This window comes from Macaca thibetana, chromosome 4 (assembly GCF_024542745.1).
Source record: "Macaca thibetana thibetana isolate TM-01 chromosome 4, ASM2454274v1, whole genome shotgun sequence".
Taxonomy (NCBI): Eukaryota; Metazoa; Chordata; class Mammalia; order Primates; family Cercopithecidae; genus Macaca; species Macaca thibetana.
In genome coordinates this window covers 117,164,389-117,183,642 of record NC_065581.1, presented here as the reverse complement: position 1 = coordinate 117,183,642, position 19,254 = coordinate 117,164,389, and the positions used below count along the sequence as shown (strand labels likewise).

At 34.1% G+C, this 19,254-nt stretch overlaps 1 protein-coding gene across 4 annotated transcripts in view; it reads left to right on the top strand.

Annotated features, from left to right (window-relative positions):
• Positions 1–19,254, top strand: part of STXBP5 (syntaxin binding protein 5) — a 191,881-nt gene that overhangs the window by 142,779 nt on the left and 29,848 nt on the right. For all 4 annotated transcript variants that reach the window (XR_007724950.1, XM_050787300.1, XM_050787299.1 and 1 more), the window contains 2 exons: positions 12,561–12,611; positions 18,612–18,851. Coding sequence is in view for 3 of the 4 variants with exons in the window: in XM_050787300.1 (XP_050643257.1) it covers positions 12,561–12,611; positions 18,612–18,851 (291 nt within the window). In the remaining variant the exon portion in view is untranslated. The remainder of the gene's footprint in view (positions 1–12,560; positions 12,612–18,611; positions 18,852–19,254) is intronic.

Genomic DNA, 19,254 nt, shown 5'->3' with positions numbered 1-19,254 from the left:
TTGAAAGACTACATTAGCAAATTTATCAGTGTTGATAATGTTATTGGAAGGATAGTTCTTTGATGACATTCTTGATTTATTTTTATCTTATTGGTGAGTTTTACTTTTTGTCATGCCAGTTTCTGTAGCCATATATTTTGGGGAAAGCATGTTGTGTTAGCGTCATTCAGCTTTTCAAAATTGTTCTAGAACAGTTACACATAATTATTTTTAAAGCTCAGGAACCATTGTTATATCCTTTGGCTTTGTTTGGAACCTTTCAGTGTGTGTGTGGTTTTTCTTAATCACAAGATTTGGGTATATATAAGGAAAGTTAGTGTCACAATTTTTTTCTTCTTTCAAAGGAAGACTGCCCCATTTTAGACTGTAAAGTTTTTGCATTTGAAAAACTAACACATTAGTTTATCTCCCTACATTAGTATCTAGTTTTGTTATAAGAATTAATGTAAAATATGCTATCAAAAAACATAAAATGTCAATGAAACGTTGGAAAAAAACTCGTAGATCTTCTGAGGACCTCTCTGTCAAGACTGATATTATGTGCGTGAAGCTGTGATGTCAAAAGTATTAGGACTTCTTGAGCATTCTGAACTCACCTTATCATCCGATCTTGTACCTGCTATGAAGTATCCTGAATCTCATGAACTTACCACCTCTTCTTCCTCAATATACAAGCATTTATAGCTTTAATTTTAGGTAGTTATGCAGTGGCCAAAACGTAAGAATTAGTACCTCCAGGGTTGCACTAGTAAAAGAGCCACCTTGTGTGGAAGGTGAGTAAATAGCCTGGCCCTGAAAGTTTGCCCCTGAGTTTTACCTGTTCTTTGAGAGTAACTGCTGCTGGTGTCAGTTTGTGTGTGTGGGTTTGTGTGTATGTGTTGTGGGTGGGTGGTACAGAATGGCAGTCACAATTTAATGGTTAACCCAAGCATGGGAAATCAATCACCCTACCATTTTTTTTAAACTGCCTGACAGGACAGCTGAGATAGCTGAGACTATAATAAGCTTTTTGAATGTATTTAGCCTTTATCTTATAATTTTTCTGGCATGTGCCAGCTTTTTATAAATATTTTTTCTCAATCCACACAATAATCTCAGTGGGTTAGTTACTACTGTTTCCCTGTTTCACAGATAAGGAAACTGAATATAAGTAATGTATTTGTTGGTGCACAGCTAATAAATGAGAGCAGGATTTATACCCAGGTAGCCCCACTCCGTGGTCTGTCCTCTTAAACACTATGCTATTTTATCTCTTAATACAATTTACAGAAAACTAATGGATTCCAAAGCAAATTCATGGTGTGATTAATAACCAGATAATTTGGTTATGGCCCTGTTCTATCTATACAATAATCTGGGGATTAAAAAAAAAAGATTAAGTTCTGTATTAGAACCAGATCATGGATGCCATCTTGGTACCCATCACTCAAGCATAATATAGTATCTGAAAGTCTACCTTCCTCAAAGACTAGACTCAAAGGAAGGATAACTAGAGTAAACTCTGGAGTACCCTAGCCCATCTACCCAAAGCCTAGCTTCATAGTTTATTTCCTGATTGAAAACTAAATCAGATGAATGATCCTGACAGTGACTTTGATCTTGCATAAGAAAAGCAGCCTATAAAGAAATAGCTTTAGTCTTGTGAGTTTGACAGGAAAAACATAACAATATAATGTAATTGCAGCATCCACAAAGAAAGCTTCATGCATGTAATATATATGCATATGGTAATTTGTTTTGCCTGTGTATACCTTATAAATTTTTATTAGTAAAATCTTAATTACCAACATTTTCAGAATCCATAGTTTTTCCTGTACTACTATAAATCACTTAGAAAATAAGATAGGGTATCAGTTTTTTTATTTACTTGTTATTTGTTTTATAAAAAATTGAAAGTATAGAGTTTCACAAAGCTTTTTATTTTTAATTCATATAAAAATAGTCCTACAATGCATATCTTTGTTAACAATGTATTAATCAAATTTTTCATGATATACTTATGAAAAAATACAGCCTACATGCTAGCATTGTTCGATAAATTTGAAACTACATGATAAACCTTTTCTAAAGATTATTCTATTTCATTATGGTTTTGTTTCATGCTAAAAGTAGATTTCTAGCTGGAACCCATAGTCTGTGACCTGGTCTATATCCAGTTTTATTACTAATTTTCTTAGAGAAGGAATGATTACCAAATTCCTTCTGGTTACATGAAGTTGTGAGGGGAAAATAATACTAAGGATAAAAAAATAACGACTCAAAATTATGGTTACTTAAATGAGTGCTTTGCCAAAAACAAATAGAAATAATAACTTCATTTATTGGGCACCTCCTAAATTCTGGACACTATACCAGCTATTTTTTTCATGTGGTATTTATTAATAAGAGGGAAAATTATACTTCCAAGGTCACTTTTATCTCTCCTATTCTGAGTTAGCATAATTATTTAGGTAAGCGTTAACTTAGCAAAAACTGGAGTAATTTTTGAATTCAGTTTAAATGACAATACTGTTCAAGTGCTGTTTTTATTAGTTCTGTTAAACATGAATCTCAATGATTCCTTTTTTAAAGTGTTACAACATAACTAAAATCTTCTCTTTGTTGTTTTATTCTACATCACTAACTCATTAACTCACACAATTTTAAAGCAGTTCTAACACCTTTATTTTTCAAGAAAAGAAATTGAATGTCAGAGAAGTTAGGTTACACATCCAAAGTAATGCTCCATGGTAATGACTCAGGACCAGAATCCAGGCTTTTTGAGTCTTGTTTTACTATGTGTAGCATGTTTCATGCTTCATACTCAAGTATTCACTTTTTCTTTCTTATGTTATTGCTTTTTCTTGTGCGTCTTCTCAATGTATTTACAAGTTAAAAAATAAATTCACAAAGGTTCATTTAGATTCGTTGCCATATGAATGAAAAAGTGTGTATTAAATTAAGTAGTGTGTTATCAAATTATTTTTATTCATTGTAAAACTCAAAGTAGTGCTGGTATTTCTACTTTACATTCCCCAGTATTCAACCTAAAACGTGGCCATTGAATTTGTAGAATTTAGCTTTTATATTCAATCCACAAGATGGCTGTTGAAAGAAGACACGCTCAGTTTGAAAGGGATGATTAGTAGTGTACAATGATACCATTTTTTACAGGTGTTTTTAATATTTTCTGTTTTGAAGGAAAATTATTACTTGACCTTAATTGGTCAAGAACTGAATTTGATAGGCAGATACTTCAAAATTATTATATGAGTCTGAGTACTAACAAATTATTTTTCTTTTTTAGAATGAATAAAAATTGAAAAGTATTGGCATATTTTATATTTAAATTTGAATTTTACTTTTGAATGTATTTTCTGTCAGATTTCTTAATAAAATATGCTGGAAAGTCTGTGTTTCATATTCCTGTACTTACTGTATGTGTACTTACCTCTCTGTTGAACTGCCTTTTTTTTACATTAAAAGGTTATGCAGTGACCTTTCTAGAAATAACCTGTAGTTTGCTTCCTAGCATAAAGAAAATTAGTCTGAGTTAAAGTTACATTACTGAAATTAAACTTTGTCAACTATTATTTGAACAAAACTAGAAATGTGGCAATTTATGTTCTGTCATTACCTATTTTATTAGTTTGTTAGGACAGTCACTACAAAATACCACAGATTAAGAGGCTTAAACAATTCAGGAGGTTAGAAGTCCAAGATCAGGGTGTCAGTGAGTTTGATTTCTTCTGATGCCTCTCTCCTTGGCTTGCAGACAGCTGCATTCTCATTGTATCCCCACATAGGTTTCTCTGCAGAGCACGACCCTGGTGTCTGTGTATCCACATTTCTTCTTCTTATAAGAACCAATCAAATTGGATTAGGGCCCAGCCTAAGGGCATCATTTTAACTTAATCACTTCTTTAAAGGCCTGTCACCAAATATAGGAGAGGAACTGGGGCTTAGGGCTTTTATATATGAATTTTGCAAGGATGCAATTCATTCCATAACACTTACTGTGTTAGGTTTATGTAATACCTTGTATTCTGTACAGAATTCTCTTTGAGATGTTGCAAAGAGTTTAATTATGATGTTATTTAGACATTGAGTTTTATGAATGCTTGGAAAGCAGATGGGTCAGGAAAAAAAAATTGAAGAAAAAAGCTCTGCGAGTTCAAGAATGAAAAAAACTTGGCATAGTCAAATCTTTACTAGACAAGTACTGATATCTCTTTAAAGATTTACCTCCATTTCAGGTAATGGGTATAGATTCTATGGGTATTTCCAAAAGTCATCTTTTTGATTTACAGTCTGTATTTAATTTGCCCTCTTTTTCACTTTATTTCTTTTCATTTGTGAAGAAATTTATCATTCTATAGAAGTAAAATTCCAATGACAGTTTTGGTTCCTTTATTCATTGCAATTATTTATTCATTGTGTTTATTAAGCACACATTAAATGCTGGAAACATACATATATAAAGTGTTTTGCAAGGTAAATTGTGTTTCTGAACTCCTGGAATATTTTAGCACGGGAGATAGACATTGGTATTATTAATTCTAATGGCTACTAAAATACATGTGATACTTGACAAGAGAGTTTCTACTTCTTGGTTCCACTTTTCCTCTTGGATTCCCTGCTATATCCTGCAAACTGAGTTTTTTAAATTCCTCTACTATCTCAGTTGTTTTATTTAACACAAATACATTCCAACATTATCCCTTTCAAGAGAGTCGTGTTGGATCTCTGCCTGTGGTGACAAAAGTAATATTGTCATTTTATTCTAATTGTTGAAACTCTCAGTATAAACAAAAAACAACTTACTTTTATGACAGCTTCATCAGTCATAATAATTCTTTTTACCTTTTACCTTTGCTTTATTTTTTACTATAAATTTCAAATTCCAAAAAGTGAAGTTATAGTTCTGTTTTTCTTTCAAGAACACTTTAGAAAAAAGATGTGGACACAATGGGTAGAAGCAGTAAAGGAAAATTACAAAACATCTGTTTAATTTGCTTCTCTTGGACATCATACATCTTTCCTTGGTATTGAAATGTGCATTGCAGACATAATCATTGTGATCAGGTATAACTTCATTATTCCTACTAAGCAAATGCAGCTCTTTACTGTTTATGCAACCAGACAGTTTGATGTCCTTATTCAGGTTTATAAGAAGAGAGCAATGACCCGCCTTAACCACCTGGCTACACTCTCTGAGACGAGTTTTTCTCAGATTGAAGAAACCTTCTGTCAGGGGCAAGGGTTGAAGAATACACAGTGGAAGAAGAAAACAGAAACAATGTGTCTTCCAAGAACTCACCCAGATGGCATGCTTTCAGTTTGAAGGTCACAATAGAAGATGAGTAACTTCAAGACATGAACAGAAGTTTCTTGATAAGTACAGTGAAACAAGCTAGCTGGGTAAATGAGTTTCATAAGTGATTGTGGGACTCCTGGGAATTAGAAATATGAACATCACAAAATTGTTGGACAAAGTCTACAACCCCATCGTCACAAAGTTATAGCAGAGTACAGGGTACAAGCCAGGAGGACCGACTGACTAGAGGTTCTCCAGAGATGGGTCTGCTTCTTGTGGTCTTGCCATCAAGGAGCTTCACTAAACAGACCTGAAGCAAGTATATTCCCCACAAGTCGCAAAAATTGAAAGATATATGGCCAGGCACAGTGACTCATGCCTTTAATCCCAGCACTTTGGGAGGCCGAGGTGGGTGGATCACTTGAGGTCAATAGTTCGAGAACAGCTGGGCCAACATGGTGAACCCCGTCCCTAATAAAAGTACAAAAAAATTATCTGGGCATGGTGGCGAGCGCCTGTAATGCCAGCTACTGAGGAGGCTGAGGCAGGAGAATCACTTGAACCCAGGAGGCGGAGGTTTCAGTGAGCCGAGATTACACCACTTCACTTAGCGTGGGGTGGCAGGGTGAGTCTCCTCAAAAAAAAAAAAAAAAAAAAAAAAACTTTTAGCCAAAAGCTCAACTTTAGGCCTTAGGTTTAGGACTTAGCCACCCACTAAAAACAACTGTAAAAATTGGTCAAAAGATACAAGCTTAGTATTTCCAGGCATTGAACAACAGGCTTTCCAGGACTGTCATCCTTGAGAAAATGAATATACATGAGGTGAGCCCCACGTTTCTCCCACCTTTCTGCTCAGCTTTCTGCGACAGCATGTTCCCGTTGCAGCACAAGTGGAGCTGCGATGTCAGAAGCTAAGGAGGCAGACAATGGAGTTCTGGATTGCTGGCGTGACTGAAATACTTGCTAGAGAAGAGGAACTGCTCCAACAAGAGTCCTAGAAATCTCCGTAGATTGAAGCTAGGTCTTGAGAACTGTATATTTTGAATGCTTGCATTGGAACTGTTTTAAAGCAATGATCTCAAGTCTTTGTCTTAAGTTAGAAAAAGAAGGACAGATTAAACGCCAAGTTAATAGAAGGAATGAAATAGCAAAAAGTAGGTATCAGTGAAAGAATACCTAAATAATAGAGGTAAAGAGTTTTCAAGGATGAAGGTGAACAGTTTTCAAGTATGAAGACAATAGGCAGACATTTCTAACCATGAAGGAATATAGCAGTAGTTTTTAAAAACTACCTCATGGTGAAAGTTTCACAATTAAGTACTACAGCAAAATAACCCAAGAGATGGAAAGCCATGGCAGGAAGATTGATGTTGATCTTTAAATCCATTTAAACTTAAAACCTACACTAAACCTTTGTACAAGTTGTGATTATAATATACAATATGTTTTAATACTTATAAATGTGAAAATAATATAACTAATAAAAATCAAGAAGAAGGAATGTTTGATCATAACAGGAAAAGAGGGCTACTTTCCTGATCTTTCATAGCTGAGAGCCGATGTTTACTGTTTAATAGTTATGGAAATATTTCAACCTCTGAATGTTTTCCTCAATGTATTTTCCTATCCTTAGAGCTTTTAAGAAATGATATATCTTGTAGTAAAAAAGAAGTTTGAAATATAGTAGTTACTTTAGTTTCACTTTAGTTAGATGTAAGGAAAAGCAAATGTTTATTGTATTTAAGCATATAGTATCACATGTTTCTGCAAATATTAGTGGCTATCTGTATTTATACAAAGATATTAAATGGATGTTCAAATAATTTTAATGGTTATTTCTGGTTAGGATGTTGGGTGATTTTTTTTAATGTGTGCTTTTCTGCATTATTTGAATTATAATAAGAATGAATTATTTTTACAAAAGCAGTTTAAAATTTTAAATGTTAGTCATGACATTATATCTGGTTAACAACTGCTCTCTGAGGTTTTCTCAGCTTTACACTAAAGTACTGATGAAATCAAAGAAAAACATGGCCATTCAGTTTCAGCCGGAATTAGGTAAGGATATGTGATCACAACCCAAAGTCAACATTGCCACTCAAGACAAAGCCTTGGTAGATACTGCACAGTTCTCCTGCCTGCCACTTAGAAGCATTTAGATAGATGCCTCTTCATGCAAGGGAAAGAAACCCATTACAGACATCCTAGGATTTAAATCCTTTCCCTCCCTTCCTCCCTCTCCCTCACCTCCTTCCTCCTACTCCCTACCCCCACCCTGTGAAAGGCATGCATGCAAACTAGACAAGATTCAGAGGTAGATAGGTGATAACTAGTTAACATTCAGATTTCTCAGCTGCACTTAATACAGTAACAAAATGGACCAACTTCTTAAGTTTTGAGGGGATATAGTTGTAAGCAAAACTTTGACATTTAACAAAGTTACATATGTTTTTCTTTGTTTTCATCTAAACAGAAGTTTTTGTAGTAGTATACTTAATATACCTTTGAAAAAATATTAAAGGCACATTTTAGAGCTCCTTGAGATTTGGGGGAGTAGTACTGGCATTAATTTCCCCCTGTAAAACCCTATCCTAAGGAAATCCAAACTATATGCAAATATTTATGTACAACATTTTTATTCCTGTGTCTACTGAAAAATTGGAAAATGCCTGATTCATAAGTGTTCATATAAAGATGCAGCCATTAAAATATACTGACAGTTAATGACATTAAGAAATGCTTATTTTAATAGTGAAAGGCAGCAGGATACAGATTTCTTTATATAGTTGATCTCAACTATGTAAAGAAAAGTGGATTTTTAAAAGTGACTGGTAGGAAATATGCAAAAATGTTGCTTCTGACTATGGGCATTAATAGCGACCTTTTTTCTGTTTCTTTATTCTTTTTTGTCCAAATTTGCTATGAAAACACATAACTCAAAATAACTCAAAGATAAAAATGCATGTATAACATAAAATACAGTAAGAGAATATAATCTGATATGGCCCTCTGAATCTGTTAATTAAGAGGATGTGTATTTACATTCATTCTGTGCATTGAAGAAAAATACAAGTCTTAAAATATTTTCAGGAAGAAGGTGAAAAACATTATCCTGAATTTAAGATGCCTTACACAAGAGTCAATACTGTGATTTCATCAGTATGATGATGTAGAACAGGCAAAACTGATCTGTGCTTAGAAAGCATCAGAGCAGTGGTTATCCTGGAAATGGGACAGGGTTTGATTAGGAAGAAGCATGCATGTCCTTTTTGGGGTGAATGGTAATGTTCTCTGCAACAGTTTGAGTTGCAGAGATGTATATATTATCAAAACCCAGTGAATATACCTTTAAAATTTCTGCATTTGTATGTAAGTTTTACATCAAAAGAAAATATACTGTTAACCAAAAAAGAAATGTTTGGGGAACATCTTGTTTTGTGAAAATGTACAAAGTCTCTTGCCGGTTTTGTCTCCACCACCCACGGTCTGAGATAAGTGTTGCAGACTGAGATAGGTATAAATCCCGTGTACTCCAGTTGACACTTTATGCCTACCTCTGTGAGTAGTACATACTACATTTTTGAGTTGTTTCATCTAATGTGAGCTCCTGAGAGGCCGGAAGTATATCCCTGCCCTCTGGCACATTACGGGCATATGCCCAGTAGATATTTAATAAATGAATATTCACACCTTCACATGTAACAAGTTTTTCTCTACTCATGGAAGCTCTTAGCTCTATATTTTTAAATATTACTTGATATCTAGAATTAACACAAAATAACAAAAGTTAATCTTCTAATGTCATTTCCAGTTCTGCATTCAAGGAGATTGCTTATAAGTTTATCCAAATATAATAGCAATATGGCTTAAATATCTGTCAAAGTTGGTGTCCAGGTTGTGGATATCCACTTGCAAAGTGTTTCAGGAGAAAATAATAAATTGACTATATTAAAATTTACATTACGTTTATAGTAAAATTATTCAAAAATCTTCCCAGTCATTTTGTGTGTGATTTTAAACTCTCAAAAAAATGTTGAAACTAGAATAACAGAATTATTTGGAAAGCTGGTTAGTTATATTTAGTATTTTTTACATAATAACGAAATTAAAAATAGTACTAGAAAAAAAAACTTTTATTCTATGGGAGAGGCTAACTTAAATTTTTAAGAATATTTGAGGTTATATAAAATTACTTTTAGTAGAAATCCTAAGGAGGATCCAAAGCATGCACCTAGAAAATTCAGAAGGAAAGTTTCTGCTGGTATATTTTTTGGCAGCAATGTATGTATAGATAGTGAATGAAAGCATAAATATGATAAATAAACATTCCTAATTGATGAAAATATGTATGTAACGTTTAATGTATTTAGAGATGAATTTGTTACTTTTATCTTATAAATCACTGAAGTTATTACTCTCCTTCGGTTAGCCATATATATTGAGTTTAGTTTTTGAAATGAACTTAAAAGGTTGAGCTTATTATAGTGGTACGTTGCATTCTATACTTTTGTCCTAATTTTTTTTTATGGTTTTGTTTTAGTTACTTAGAATTTTGCCATAGAATTAGAATGAAGGAACATTAGGTTATTTGCAAGTGTAGTAATAGCTCATCTGTATAGTGTTCTACATTTTATAAAAAGTTTGTATCTCATCTTGTTGTTAACAACAAATAATAATATTTATTAAATCATACTATGTGCCAGGTATTATGCTCAGTTCTTTGCTTATGTCATCTTACATAATCCTCACAACTGCCTGTCCTCATATTACAAATGAGGAAACTTGAAGTTTAGAGAGGCAAAGTGATTACTAAGGTTACACATGTAGTAGTTAGTTAAAGTGGATTTGAACCTAGGTTTGAGCTGATTCCAAACCCAGTCCTAACCACTATACTTACTCTTCCACATTTATTAAGGCTTGTTCACAAAATGTTTTTGGTGGGCCTAATTATGTATACATACTGGGATTAATAATTTTGTCTTGGTTACTACCATGAAGTTGCTTAGTGTCTAAGGACCTTGCTACTCAAAAGTGTGATCCACAGACCAACAGCATCAGCAGCTCCTGGGAGCTCGTTTGAAATGTCTCTTAAGCCCTAGTCCCAGAGGACAGAATCAAGGTGTGGATTTTAACAAGATCTCCATGTGACTGGTGTGCACATTCAAGTTTGAGAATCACAGGATTTAAAATAACTTGATCAAATCAGAGTAGTGATGTCTAGAGAGGTGGTGTCCATATCATATGATTCTAAAAGAGTTATCTTTAGACTGTGCCAAATTTATTTTCTACATCTGACATCATGCACATTGTATAGATATTACTTATCAGTCAGGGTGTATTGCATCTATGATATTTGATAAAAATCTCTGGATTTTTCAGTGTTTAATATTGCCTTTTGGAGGACTGTTTTAGAGATATAATGTTTTCTAATTTTAAGGGTATTGGATTTCAAGCACAAGAACAACCATGTATGTGATATCAACTACATACAGATATTATTTGGCCATTTTAATTTTGTATTGCATTTTCTCTTTTAACTGAAATTTTTTACGTCAGTGAAAATAGGGTGACTGTTTTATAAATTTAACCCATTGTTGTTTGCTAAAGGATACTAATTAAGTTAATGAAGCTGAGAAGTGAAAACTTGATGTCCCTTCGAACCCCCATTCCTTCCCAGTCTGCCTAATGCCTCTTTCCTAACACTGGATTTGTCATTTTTTTAGATGTGGAAGTCATGTACTATGACTGGATTTCTCTTTGTTTACATGGCGCCCTTATGGACTAGCAGGGTCTGTGCTTTAAATATCTCCTAACAGTCCAAAATTTAACCTAATATATGCATTCCTGTATTAACAAACAAATGCTTTTTGAAAATTTCACATAGGAAGCACTTTTCTTTTACGCATGCACTACCACTAACATAATAGATATAGTTGAACAACCCCTAACTTTAAGTCACTTTCTAGATTAAGACAATAACTGATTTTGAGGATGGAAAGTGGATTCCAGTAAGTTTATACATTCACTCTTTTTCCAATGTTACAGAAAGATACCTGTGGTTTGCATCTTATGTAAATACCGTAGTTTTAGATTATGCATGATCTTACTCAGTTTTTGCTTTTCACTAAAATATAAATAGAAGAGAGAACTTATATCAAGGAGTGGTTGAGTCAGATATTGTATGATGTAATCAAATACTTAAATTTGATTAGATATAGGTTTGGCCTATAAACTAGAAATTAACTTAAAAAGTAACAAACCCAGCCAGGCATGGTGACTCACTCCTGTAATCCCAGCATTTTGGGAGGCCTAAGTGGGTGGATCACTTGAGGTCAGGAGTTCGAGGCCAGCCTGGCCAACATGGTGAAACCCCGTCTCCATTAAGAATACAAAAATTAGCTAGCAGTGGTGGCTTGCACCTGGAATCCCAACTACTCAGGAGCTGAGGCGGGAGAATCCCTTCACCCTGAGAGGCAGAGGTTGCAGTGAGCCGAGATCACACCACTGCATTTCAGCCTGGGCAACAGAGTAAGAATTCACCTCAATTAAAAAAAAAAAAAAGGAATGAACCCAATAGCTATAACGATGATGAGCTGGAAAGATTTTATATCACATACCCCAACTTAGTCTTCGGCTTCTATTCTCCTTGTCTGCAACACCTTTCTTCTGAGAAGTTACTTTTACTCACTCAGAAAAGCCTAACCCTTTCCTGTGAGCCTAAGAAATAATTATAAGTTACAATTTAAAAGGCTTCCTTAAAGTAAAAATGTTAAGTACAAAAATATATTACATCAAGTAAGTACAAATTTTTTAAAAGTTGGCCAGGCATGGTGGCTCACGCCTGTAATCCCAGGACTTTGGGAGGCCAAGGCAGGAGTTTGAGACCAGCCTAGGTAACAAAGTGAGACCCCATCTATACAAAAAAATCCTAAATAGCCAGGCACAGTGGTTACATTCCTGTAGTTCCAGCTACTTGGGAGGCTGAGGTGGGAGGATCACTTGAGCCCAGATGATTGAGACCACAGTGAGCTGTGATCGCACCACTGCACTCAGTCTAGGCAATAGAATGAGACCCTGTCTCAAAAAATTAGAAAATAAAAAGTTGAAAATAAGATTTACTTTCCACTCCTAATATTACTCATTTTTTAATTATCTCAGTATCTAGTTTTAGTAATAAAAGTATTCACTTCTGTCTTGAAAATCAGTTGATATTAGTATGAATCAAATGTTCTTCAGAATTTTAAAATTGTCTTTTATTTTTCAGCAAAGATGTCAAGGAAGTTAAGCTTACCTACTGACCTAAAGCCCGATTTAGGTAAGTAAAATAAATATTCAAAATAATTTAACTCCCTATAATGGGAAGACGGGGAAATCAGAAGATTTATAATTACTATAAGATAGTCATTGGAAAGCAAATTTAAAACGACTAAGATGCTTAAGGTTTAAACATTCTTTGGAATAGTCTTTAGAATGCATCTGTAAATTTAAAAAGACAATTATAATACAAATTCAAGCAAACCAAAAGAATATATTTTCTTAGCCCTCTCATGCTTTATGTCTAAACAGAACTTAGCATAAGATTGAATTTGTGCAATTTTAATTTGTATTAAAAGTGGTTATGTCCCATTTAACCATCTGAAAACCTACTTTGAACTCTATAAAATTATTTGTATATAATGAAATATTTAATATTTAAAATAGATTAACGTTTTTCTATGTTACAGTGAATCATAGCAAGAGTCATCATTACTAACTTTTTGATATTATATTTCTTCCACAGCACTTTCTGTGCAATTCATTTATTATGAAAGCAGAATGAATATATTCACACATTTGTTTTGTTTTATATCCAACCCACAAACAGCTCCTTGATATCATGTAGGGACAGATGACATTTCACCAAAGATAAAAGTAAGATTTCATGTAATACATATAAAACATGGTATCTTTTTACACTCATTTTTTATTTAAGAAATTTCTGTTGCCTTTAACTAAATAGGTGTGATTGCGTAAGGATGATTTCACCCACCTCTGTCTTAGAGATAACTGGGTTTTCTCCGTTGCATTAGCCCACACCCCTCACCACCATTTGTTCTCTGGATTTCTTGACTATGTTTCTTATACATCATACAAACTTAGGTGTTGGTCCATTTAAACGTACTAATTTTAGCATTTCCAAATCATTATCTTACCCCAGTTATGCTGACAGAAAGCATGTGATTATGAGTGAGTAGGCATACAATATATTCCACTGTCATTTGTAGAAAGTTTCATTCATAGGAAAAACAACTTAGTAGAACCCTGTGATATCACTAGTATAAGGGAACAAGAGTTAATCATAGAATATAGGATAGTAGACATTTTGAGGTCATAGTTTTCTCCACTAAAAAACATATAATTTGAAACCAAATATATCTGAGGCATACAATGTGCATTTTTCCCCTATAGCAGAATCTAGAGTTTTCATCAGATTGTCTCAGAGGCCCAGGATTTCAATAGCATTAAATATTACTAGTTAAAGTGGCTTTGTGTATTTTAGTTTCTTAAAAATCTGGGTAAACACATGTAAACATACTTTTAAAACTATAAAAATACCATAGCCATTTTTTTTTTTTTCTTTTTTTTTGAGACGGAGTCTCGCTCTGTCGCCCAGGCTGGAGTGCAGTGGCCGGATCTCAGCTCACTGCAAGCTCCGCCATCCGGGTTTATGCCATTCTCCTGCCTCAGCCTCCCGAGTAGCTGGGACTACAGACGCCCGCCACCTCGCCCGGCTAGTTTTTTGTATTTTTTAGTAGAGACGGGGTTTCACCGGGTTAGCCAGGATGGTCTCGATCTCCTGACCTCGTGATCCGCCCGTCTCGGCCTCCCAAAGTGCTGGGATTACAGGCTTGAGCCACCGCGCCCGGCCAGCCAATTGTTTTTTAAAGCATACTCACATTTACAAATGATGTAAGTAATTTAATCGAAGTGTGTACTCCATGCTTTTATAGACTATTCAGTTTATGGTTTAGCCAGCATGCCCATGTATGCCATAAGCCAATTATAACTTTGACTAATATATGTCTGTAACATTCCTGTGTCCCTCAAGTCATTTTATTGTTGAACTGTTATTTGGTGGAGATTCTTGCCTGCTAATTATTTTACATTGGTCAGGGAGGCAATGGGGAGTAACTCCAACTATATTGATAGGTTCAAACTGCCAGATGTTGATAAGCACTGAAGCCAGTGAGCTGTTGTGCAGCTCCAGAAGCTTCTGGGAATAGAATTCATTTTTGCTTATGGGGAAGTTGTGCAGCACTGTACTTTCACTATAGCTTCACCATCCTGGATTCTGTAACCCAGAAGTCAGAAACCATGGGTGATTTTGTTACACTTCTGATTGTCACATTTCAAATGTCAGCCATAGGAAGCAAACATCAGAACCATTATATACTTTGATATGAATTAGTTTCTTGCCCTGATTTTTACCTGAACAGATTCATCTCTTGGCATTATGTTTTGATTTGGGAATATAAAAGTTTGTTGAATAAGGCTGTCTGTGGGGAGGAGAAAGTGATATATACAAGTAGCATGTTGTAAGTTTGCAGACAGTAGCATGAAAACAGTGATTTTATGGCATGATTGTATCAGGTAGAGCTGGATGGAAGCATTCATGACAAATTTTGTCTGAGTTTAGATCAGCTAAAAAGATCACATATTCAAGCACATTTCTGACATCTAAACTAGAATTTTAATTCTCAATAATAACCATAGTGTTCCAGCTGTATGATAGTGATGATATGGCTGTCTGGAGTTGCCTAAGAGAAAGGTTTAGACTTGGAGATAGACACAAATTCTGACTCTACCATATACTAGCTTGGTCATTCTGGGCCAGTCACTTAACCTCTCTGAGCCTCTATTTAACTATTTGTTAAATTGTGATGATAATACTTTTCAAGGTGGTTATATAGATTCAATAAAATGATAAATGTAAAGTATTAGTGCCTGGCACATGGTCAGCCTTGCTTAGTGGTAGTTATTTTCACTTCTGTTCTTATTACTAGAGCTACTAAAATTAAACTTTTATTCCATTTATTTAGTTTGCCAAACTTGTATAAATGAGCCCACAGAGACCCATAATGTTTAACTTAAAAGGAGTAAGTGGAAGTTGTAATTCATGAATTGCTGAAAATTCTGACTTTTTTTCAAAAGTCTAGGCAGATAATAAAATAAGCAACCTATCTCTGTCAGTTTCAAACTTGACTCTTATTCAGTCGATTTTTCCGTTTTGATCTAGCTTTAGAAGTTGCTTTGGTAATCTTAATTTTTATAGATAAATCATGTAATAAAAATGTAATTTTAGGTTATGAATTTTATATAGTTAAATTAGTCTATTAAATTTGAACATTGCTTATTTGACTTATGAGTTAACATTTAAAGTATAGGTTGTTGTGAATCACCTGTTGTAATTTTAATAGTTATCAGTAAGAGTTTTTCTACAGGTTAATTTACAGTGGAATCTCTATTATCAACTTTTCTCATATCATTGTTTTCTATTACTATCACTACATCGCAGCTGAAAATGTTCATTTGCTTTGTATATGTATGCTTTACAAGTACCAAATTAAGTGTATTTATCATTGTAAAATTTTAAAAATGTATTTTGCTAAAATAACTTTGGAAACTATAAAGAGTTAATAAATATTTGTAATCAGTATCATATTACAGACTTTCTGTATTGAGGTGTTGATTACGGAAAGTTGTTTTATTTATAGTAAGTAGTTCTTTTCTACCATATCATAATTTGTAAATAATGGGAATGCAATCTCAAGCAAAAGAAATATTTTTAGAGACTACAGTTTAAAAAAAGATCCATAGCATTATCATAATTAATAACATTGTTTTCAGAGGCTACCTATAATCATAATTATGTTACATATAGTTATTTTAAGGGGATATTTTTAATCTATGAATCTAAATTTGATTGCAAAAAACTTTTTGTAGGGTGTAACTAGGATTTGGCTATACTTTTTTTTATTTAGTAAAGGACAACTTAGAAGACTTTAACATGTTTTATAGTTTTCACATTTTGAAGAGTCCTTTCTTTCACAATAGCATTGAAGCATGTGATTTAAGGAGTTATTAGATGTAAGTAGTAGAAGCTACTGGGAATTTTAATAAATCCTAATGGTACAGCAGAAGCATTGGTTTAGACATTCTTAACTATAAATCTGCCTTCAGCAAGTGTTTATTGAATTCCTTTCACATGCAAGACACTGTGCTAAATTCCACAGGGTATCAAAATGACACAGTCCTTGCTTACAAGATACTTCCCGTCACTTTAGAGTGAGGCATGAGAAAAGTCAGAAGTAACTACAGAACAAATGTACTCTAAGTGTCATGGGAGAGATACATAGCTATAGGTATTCAAGAGGGAGAGAAACTATATAGGTTGTGGGAATCAGGAGAAACTTCAGGAAAATGACAGTAACTGAGGTGGAAAATAAGCAGAATCTTGATAGGTAGGAGAAAAGGCACCTATCAGAATACCTCAAGCAAAAGCCTAAAAGTAGGTAAGTGCAGGTTATGTTTGGAGAAAATTGAGTGGCTCTATTTATTTCCCACAATGAACTGAAATAGGGTAGCATTGGGAGATAAGGCTAGGAGGGTAGATTAAAGATATTTTGTGAAGAGTCTTAAAAACTTGAGTAAGATTATAAGTATGATTAAATAAAGAGGAACTACTAAGGATTTTTTAGATTGAGGCCACAGAATTATAACTATGCCTTATAAAATTTAGTTGAGTTGTGTTAGTAGTGAGATGCTGTGGGTGAAGAGATCAGTTGGGAATTGTCTAAGTAAATGGTGATGAGAGCCCGAACTTAGGGTAATGGAAGTAGATTACCAATGGAAAGAAGGAAGCAAAAATGTCCAATAAAATACCTTAGGGCTTGGCATCCCATCAGATGTATGAGTCAAATGAAAGGGAGAAACCCAAACTATGGATCATCTTAAGTGTTTCTGCCTATGAGAACAGGAGTGTCATTAATATAAATAGTGCCATTCGAAGAATTTACTGGTTTGGGGAAATTTATATGCTTTGGTTTTGCATAGTGAGACATAAATGGAAAAATGTTCAAGAAGTATTTGGAAATGATGTTCCAAGAGAAAAAGGAAAAGGCTAGGGCTTGAGACAAGCTTGCGATTTGCAACAAGGGAAGGTAGCTGAAGACGAGAAAAGTTTTATTAGTATAATTTTTAAAATGTCCCTGTCATTACAGACAGAGCTGGGTAAGGGAATTTGCCTGGTATCAAGTGTGAGCCAGATGGCAGTTACACATTTTGGTGAAAACACCTTAAGTGAATGTGGATTGCAGTTAAAATGGCATTGAAGAAAAATGGGAAAAAAGCTAAACTTTTTTTGATTAAAAAAATAAAAGATCCATCATACAGTAAATTAGATCTGAAAAAAAATAAAAGATCCATCATACAGTAAATTAGAAAGTCGAATCAGAGTACTTCTAAATGCGTTTTTTAAAGGTAGAAAGTGGAAAAGACCCACACTTGTGGCGCTCTACCAGTCATGGATTGTATTACCAAAGGAAGACAAAGTACCATGAGAAAGAAGGTGCCAAGAGCTAAGCAGCCAGGACCCCGAGGATTGCTCATTCACATATTCATCGGGAGGCACCCGGTTTGGTTCTGAGGAGTGTGGAGTTGTTTGTTTGTATATTTAAGAAAAAAAAATTTATTAGCATATAAGTAAATTTTGTTTTCAATTATACTTGACCTTCAAACAATGTGGGTTGGGCACCAACTCCTCTGCATATAACTTTTTGAGTCTCCAAAAACTTAACTTCTAAAAGCCTGCTGTTGACTAGAAGCCTTACCAGTAACAGAAACAGTAGATTAACATATATTTTGTATGTTAGATGTGTTATATAATGTATTCATATGATAAAGCAGGCTACAGAAAAGAATGTTATTAAGAAAATCATAAGGAAGAGAAAATGTATCTACTTTTCCTTAAGTGGAAGTGGATCATCACAACGGTTGTGTTTCCATAGAGTAGACTGAAGAATAAGAGAAAGAGTGAGGGGTTGATCTTGCTGTCTCAGGGGTAGCAGAGGTAGAGGTAAATCCCTGTATAAGTGGACTTGTGCAGTTCAAACCCATCTTCAAGGATCAACTAAAATGAAGTTAAAATTAAATATGCTGTAGATTTTGTCTTCTTGCAGATTAACTATTTGACCAAATTTATATTAAAAAAACACAAACAACTTATTTTATGTATTTTATATCTTGAGCAATCTCACAACATTTTTAACCATTTCAGATGTAAAGGATAACTCCTTTAGCCGATCACGGAGTTCAAGTGTAACAAGCATTGACAAAGAATCCCGAGAGGCGATCTCTGCTCTTCATTTCTGTGAAACATTTACTCGAAAGACGGACTCGTCCCCTTCCCCTTGTCTATGGGTTGGAACAACGCTAGGAACAGTGCTTGTCATTGCACTGAACCTTCCCCCAGGGGGAGAACAAAGACTTCTTCAGCCAGTAATTGTGTCTCCAAGTGGTATGTATTGCTGCTACACTTACAGTTACATTACAGGTGTGATTTACTATGATAGAAGCCTTTGTTTTTCATTCTTGAATTGATCTAAGAATTATAAAATGTAAAGTAAATCAGTGATGGCCTTATGTTTTAATGAAAGAATACATAGAACAAGATTTCAGAATGTTGTTTGTTTATACAGCCATTCAAGTTTTGCCATTTTTTTAAACTTTAAGATCATGTGTAAAATAATTACTATGGAAGAAAATTGTTTTAAAGGTTACAGTAATGCATTCCTAATACCTCAAGCAAATACCACAATCAAAAGAATACTGTAAATTTAGGAGAAAAACAGAAAAGTACATTTTTAAACATTCTACACATGGTTATTTTTTATCTCCAAGTGTGAAACCTGAGATTATTT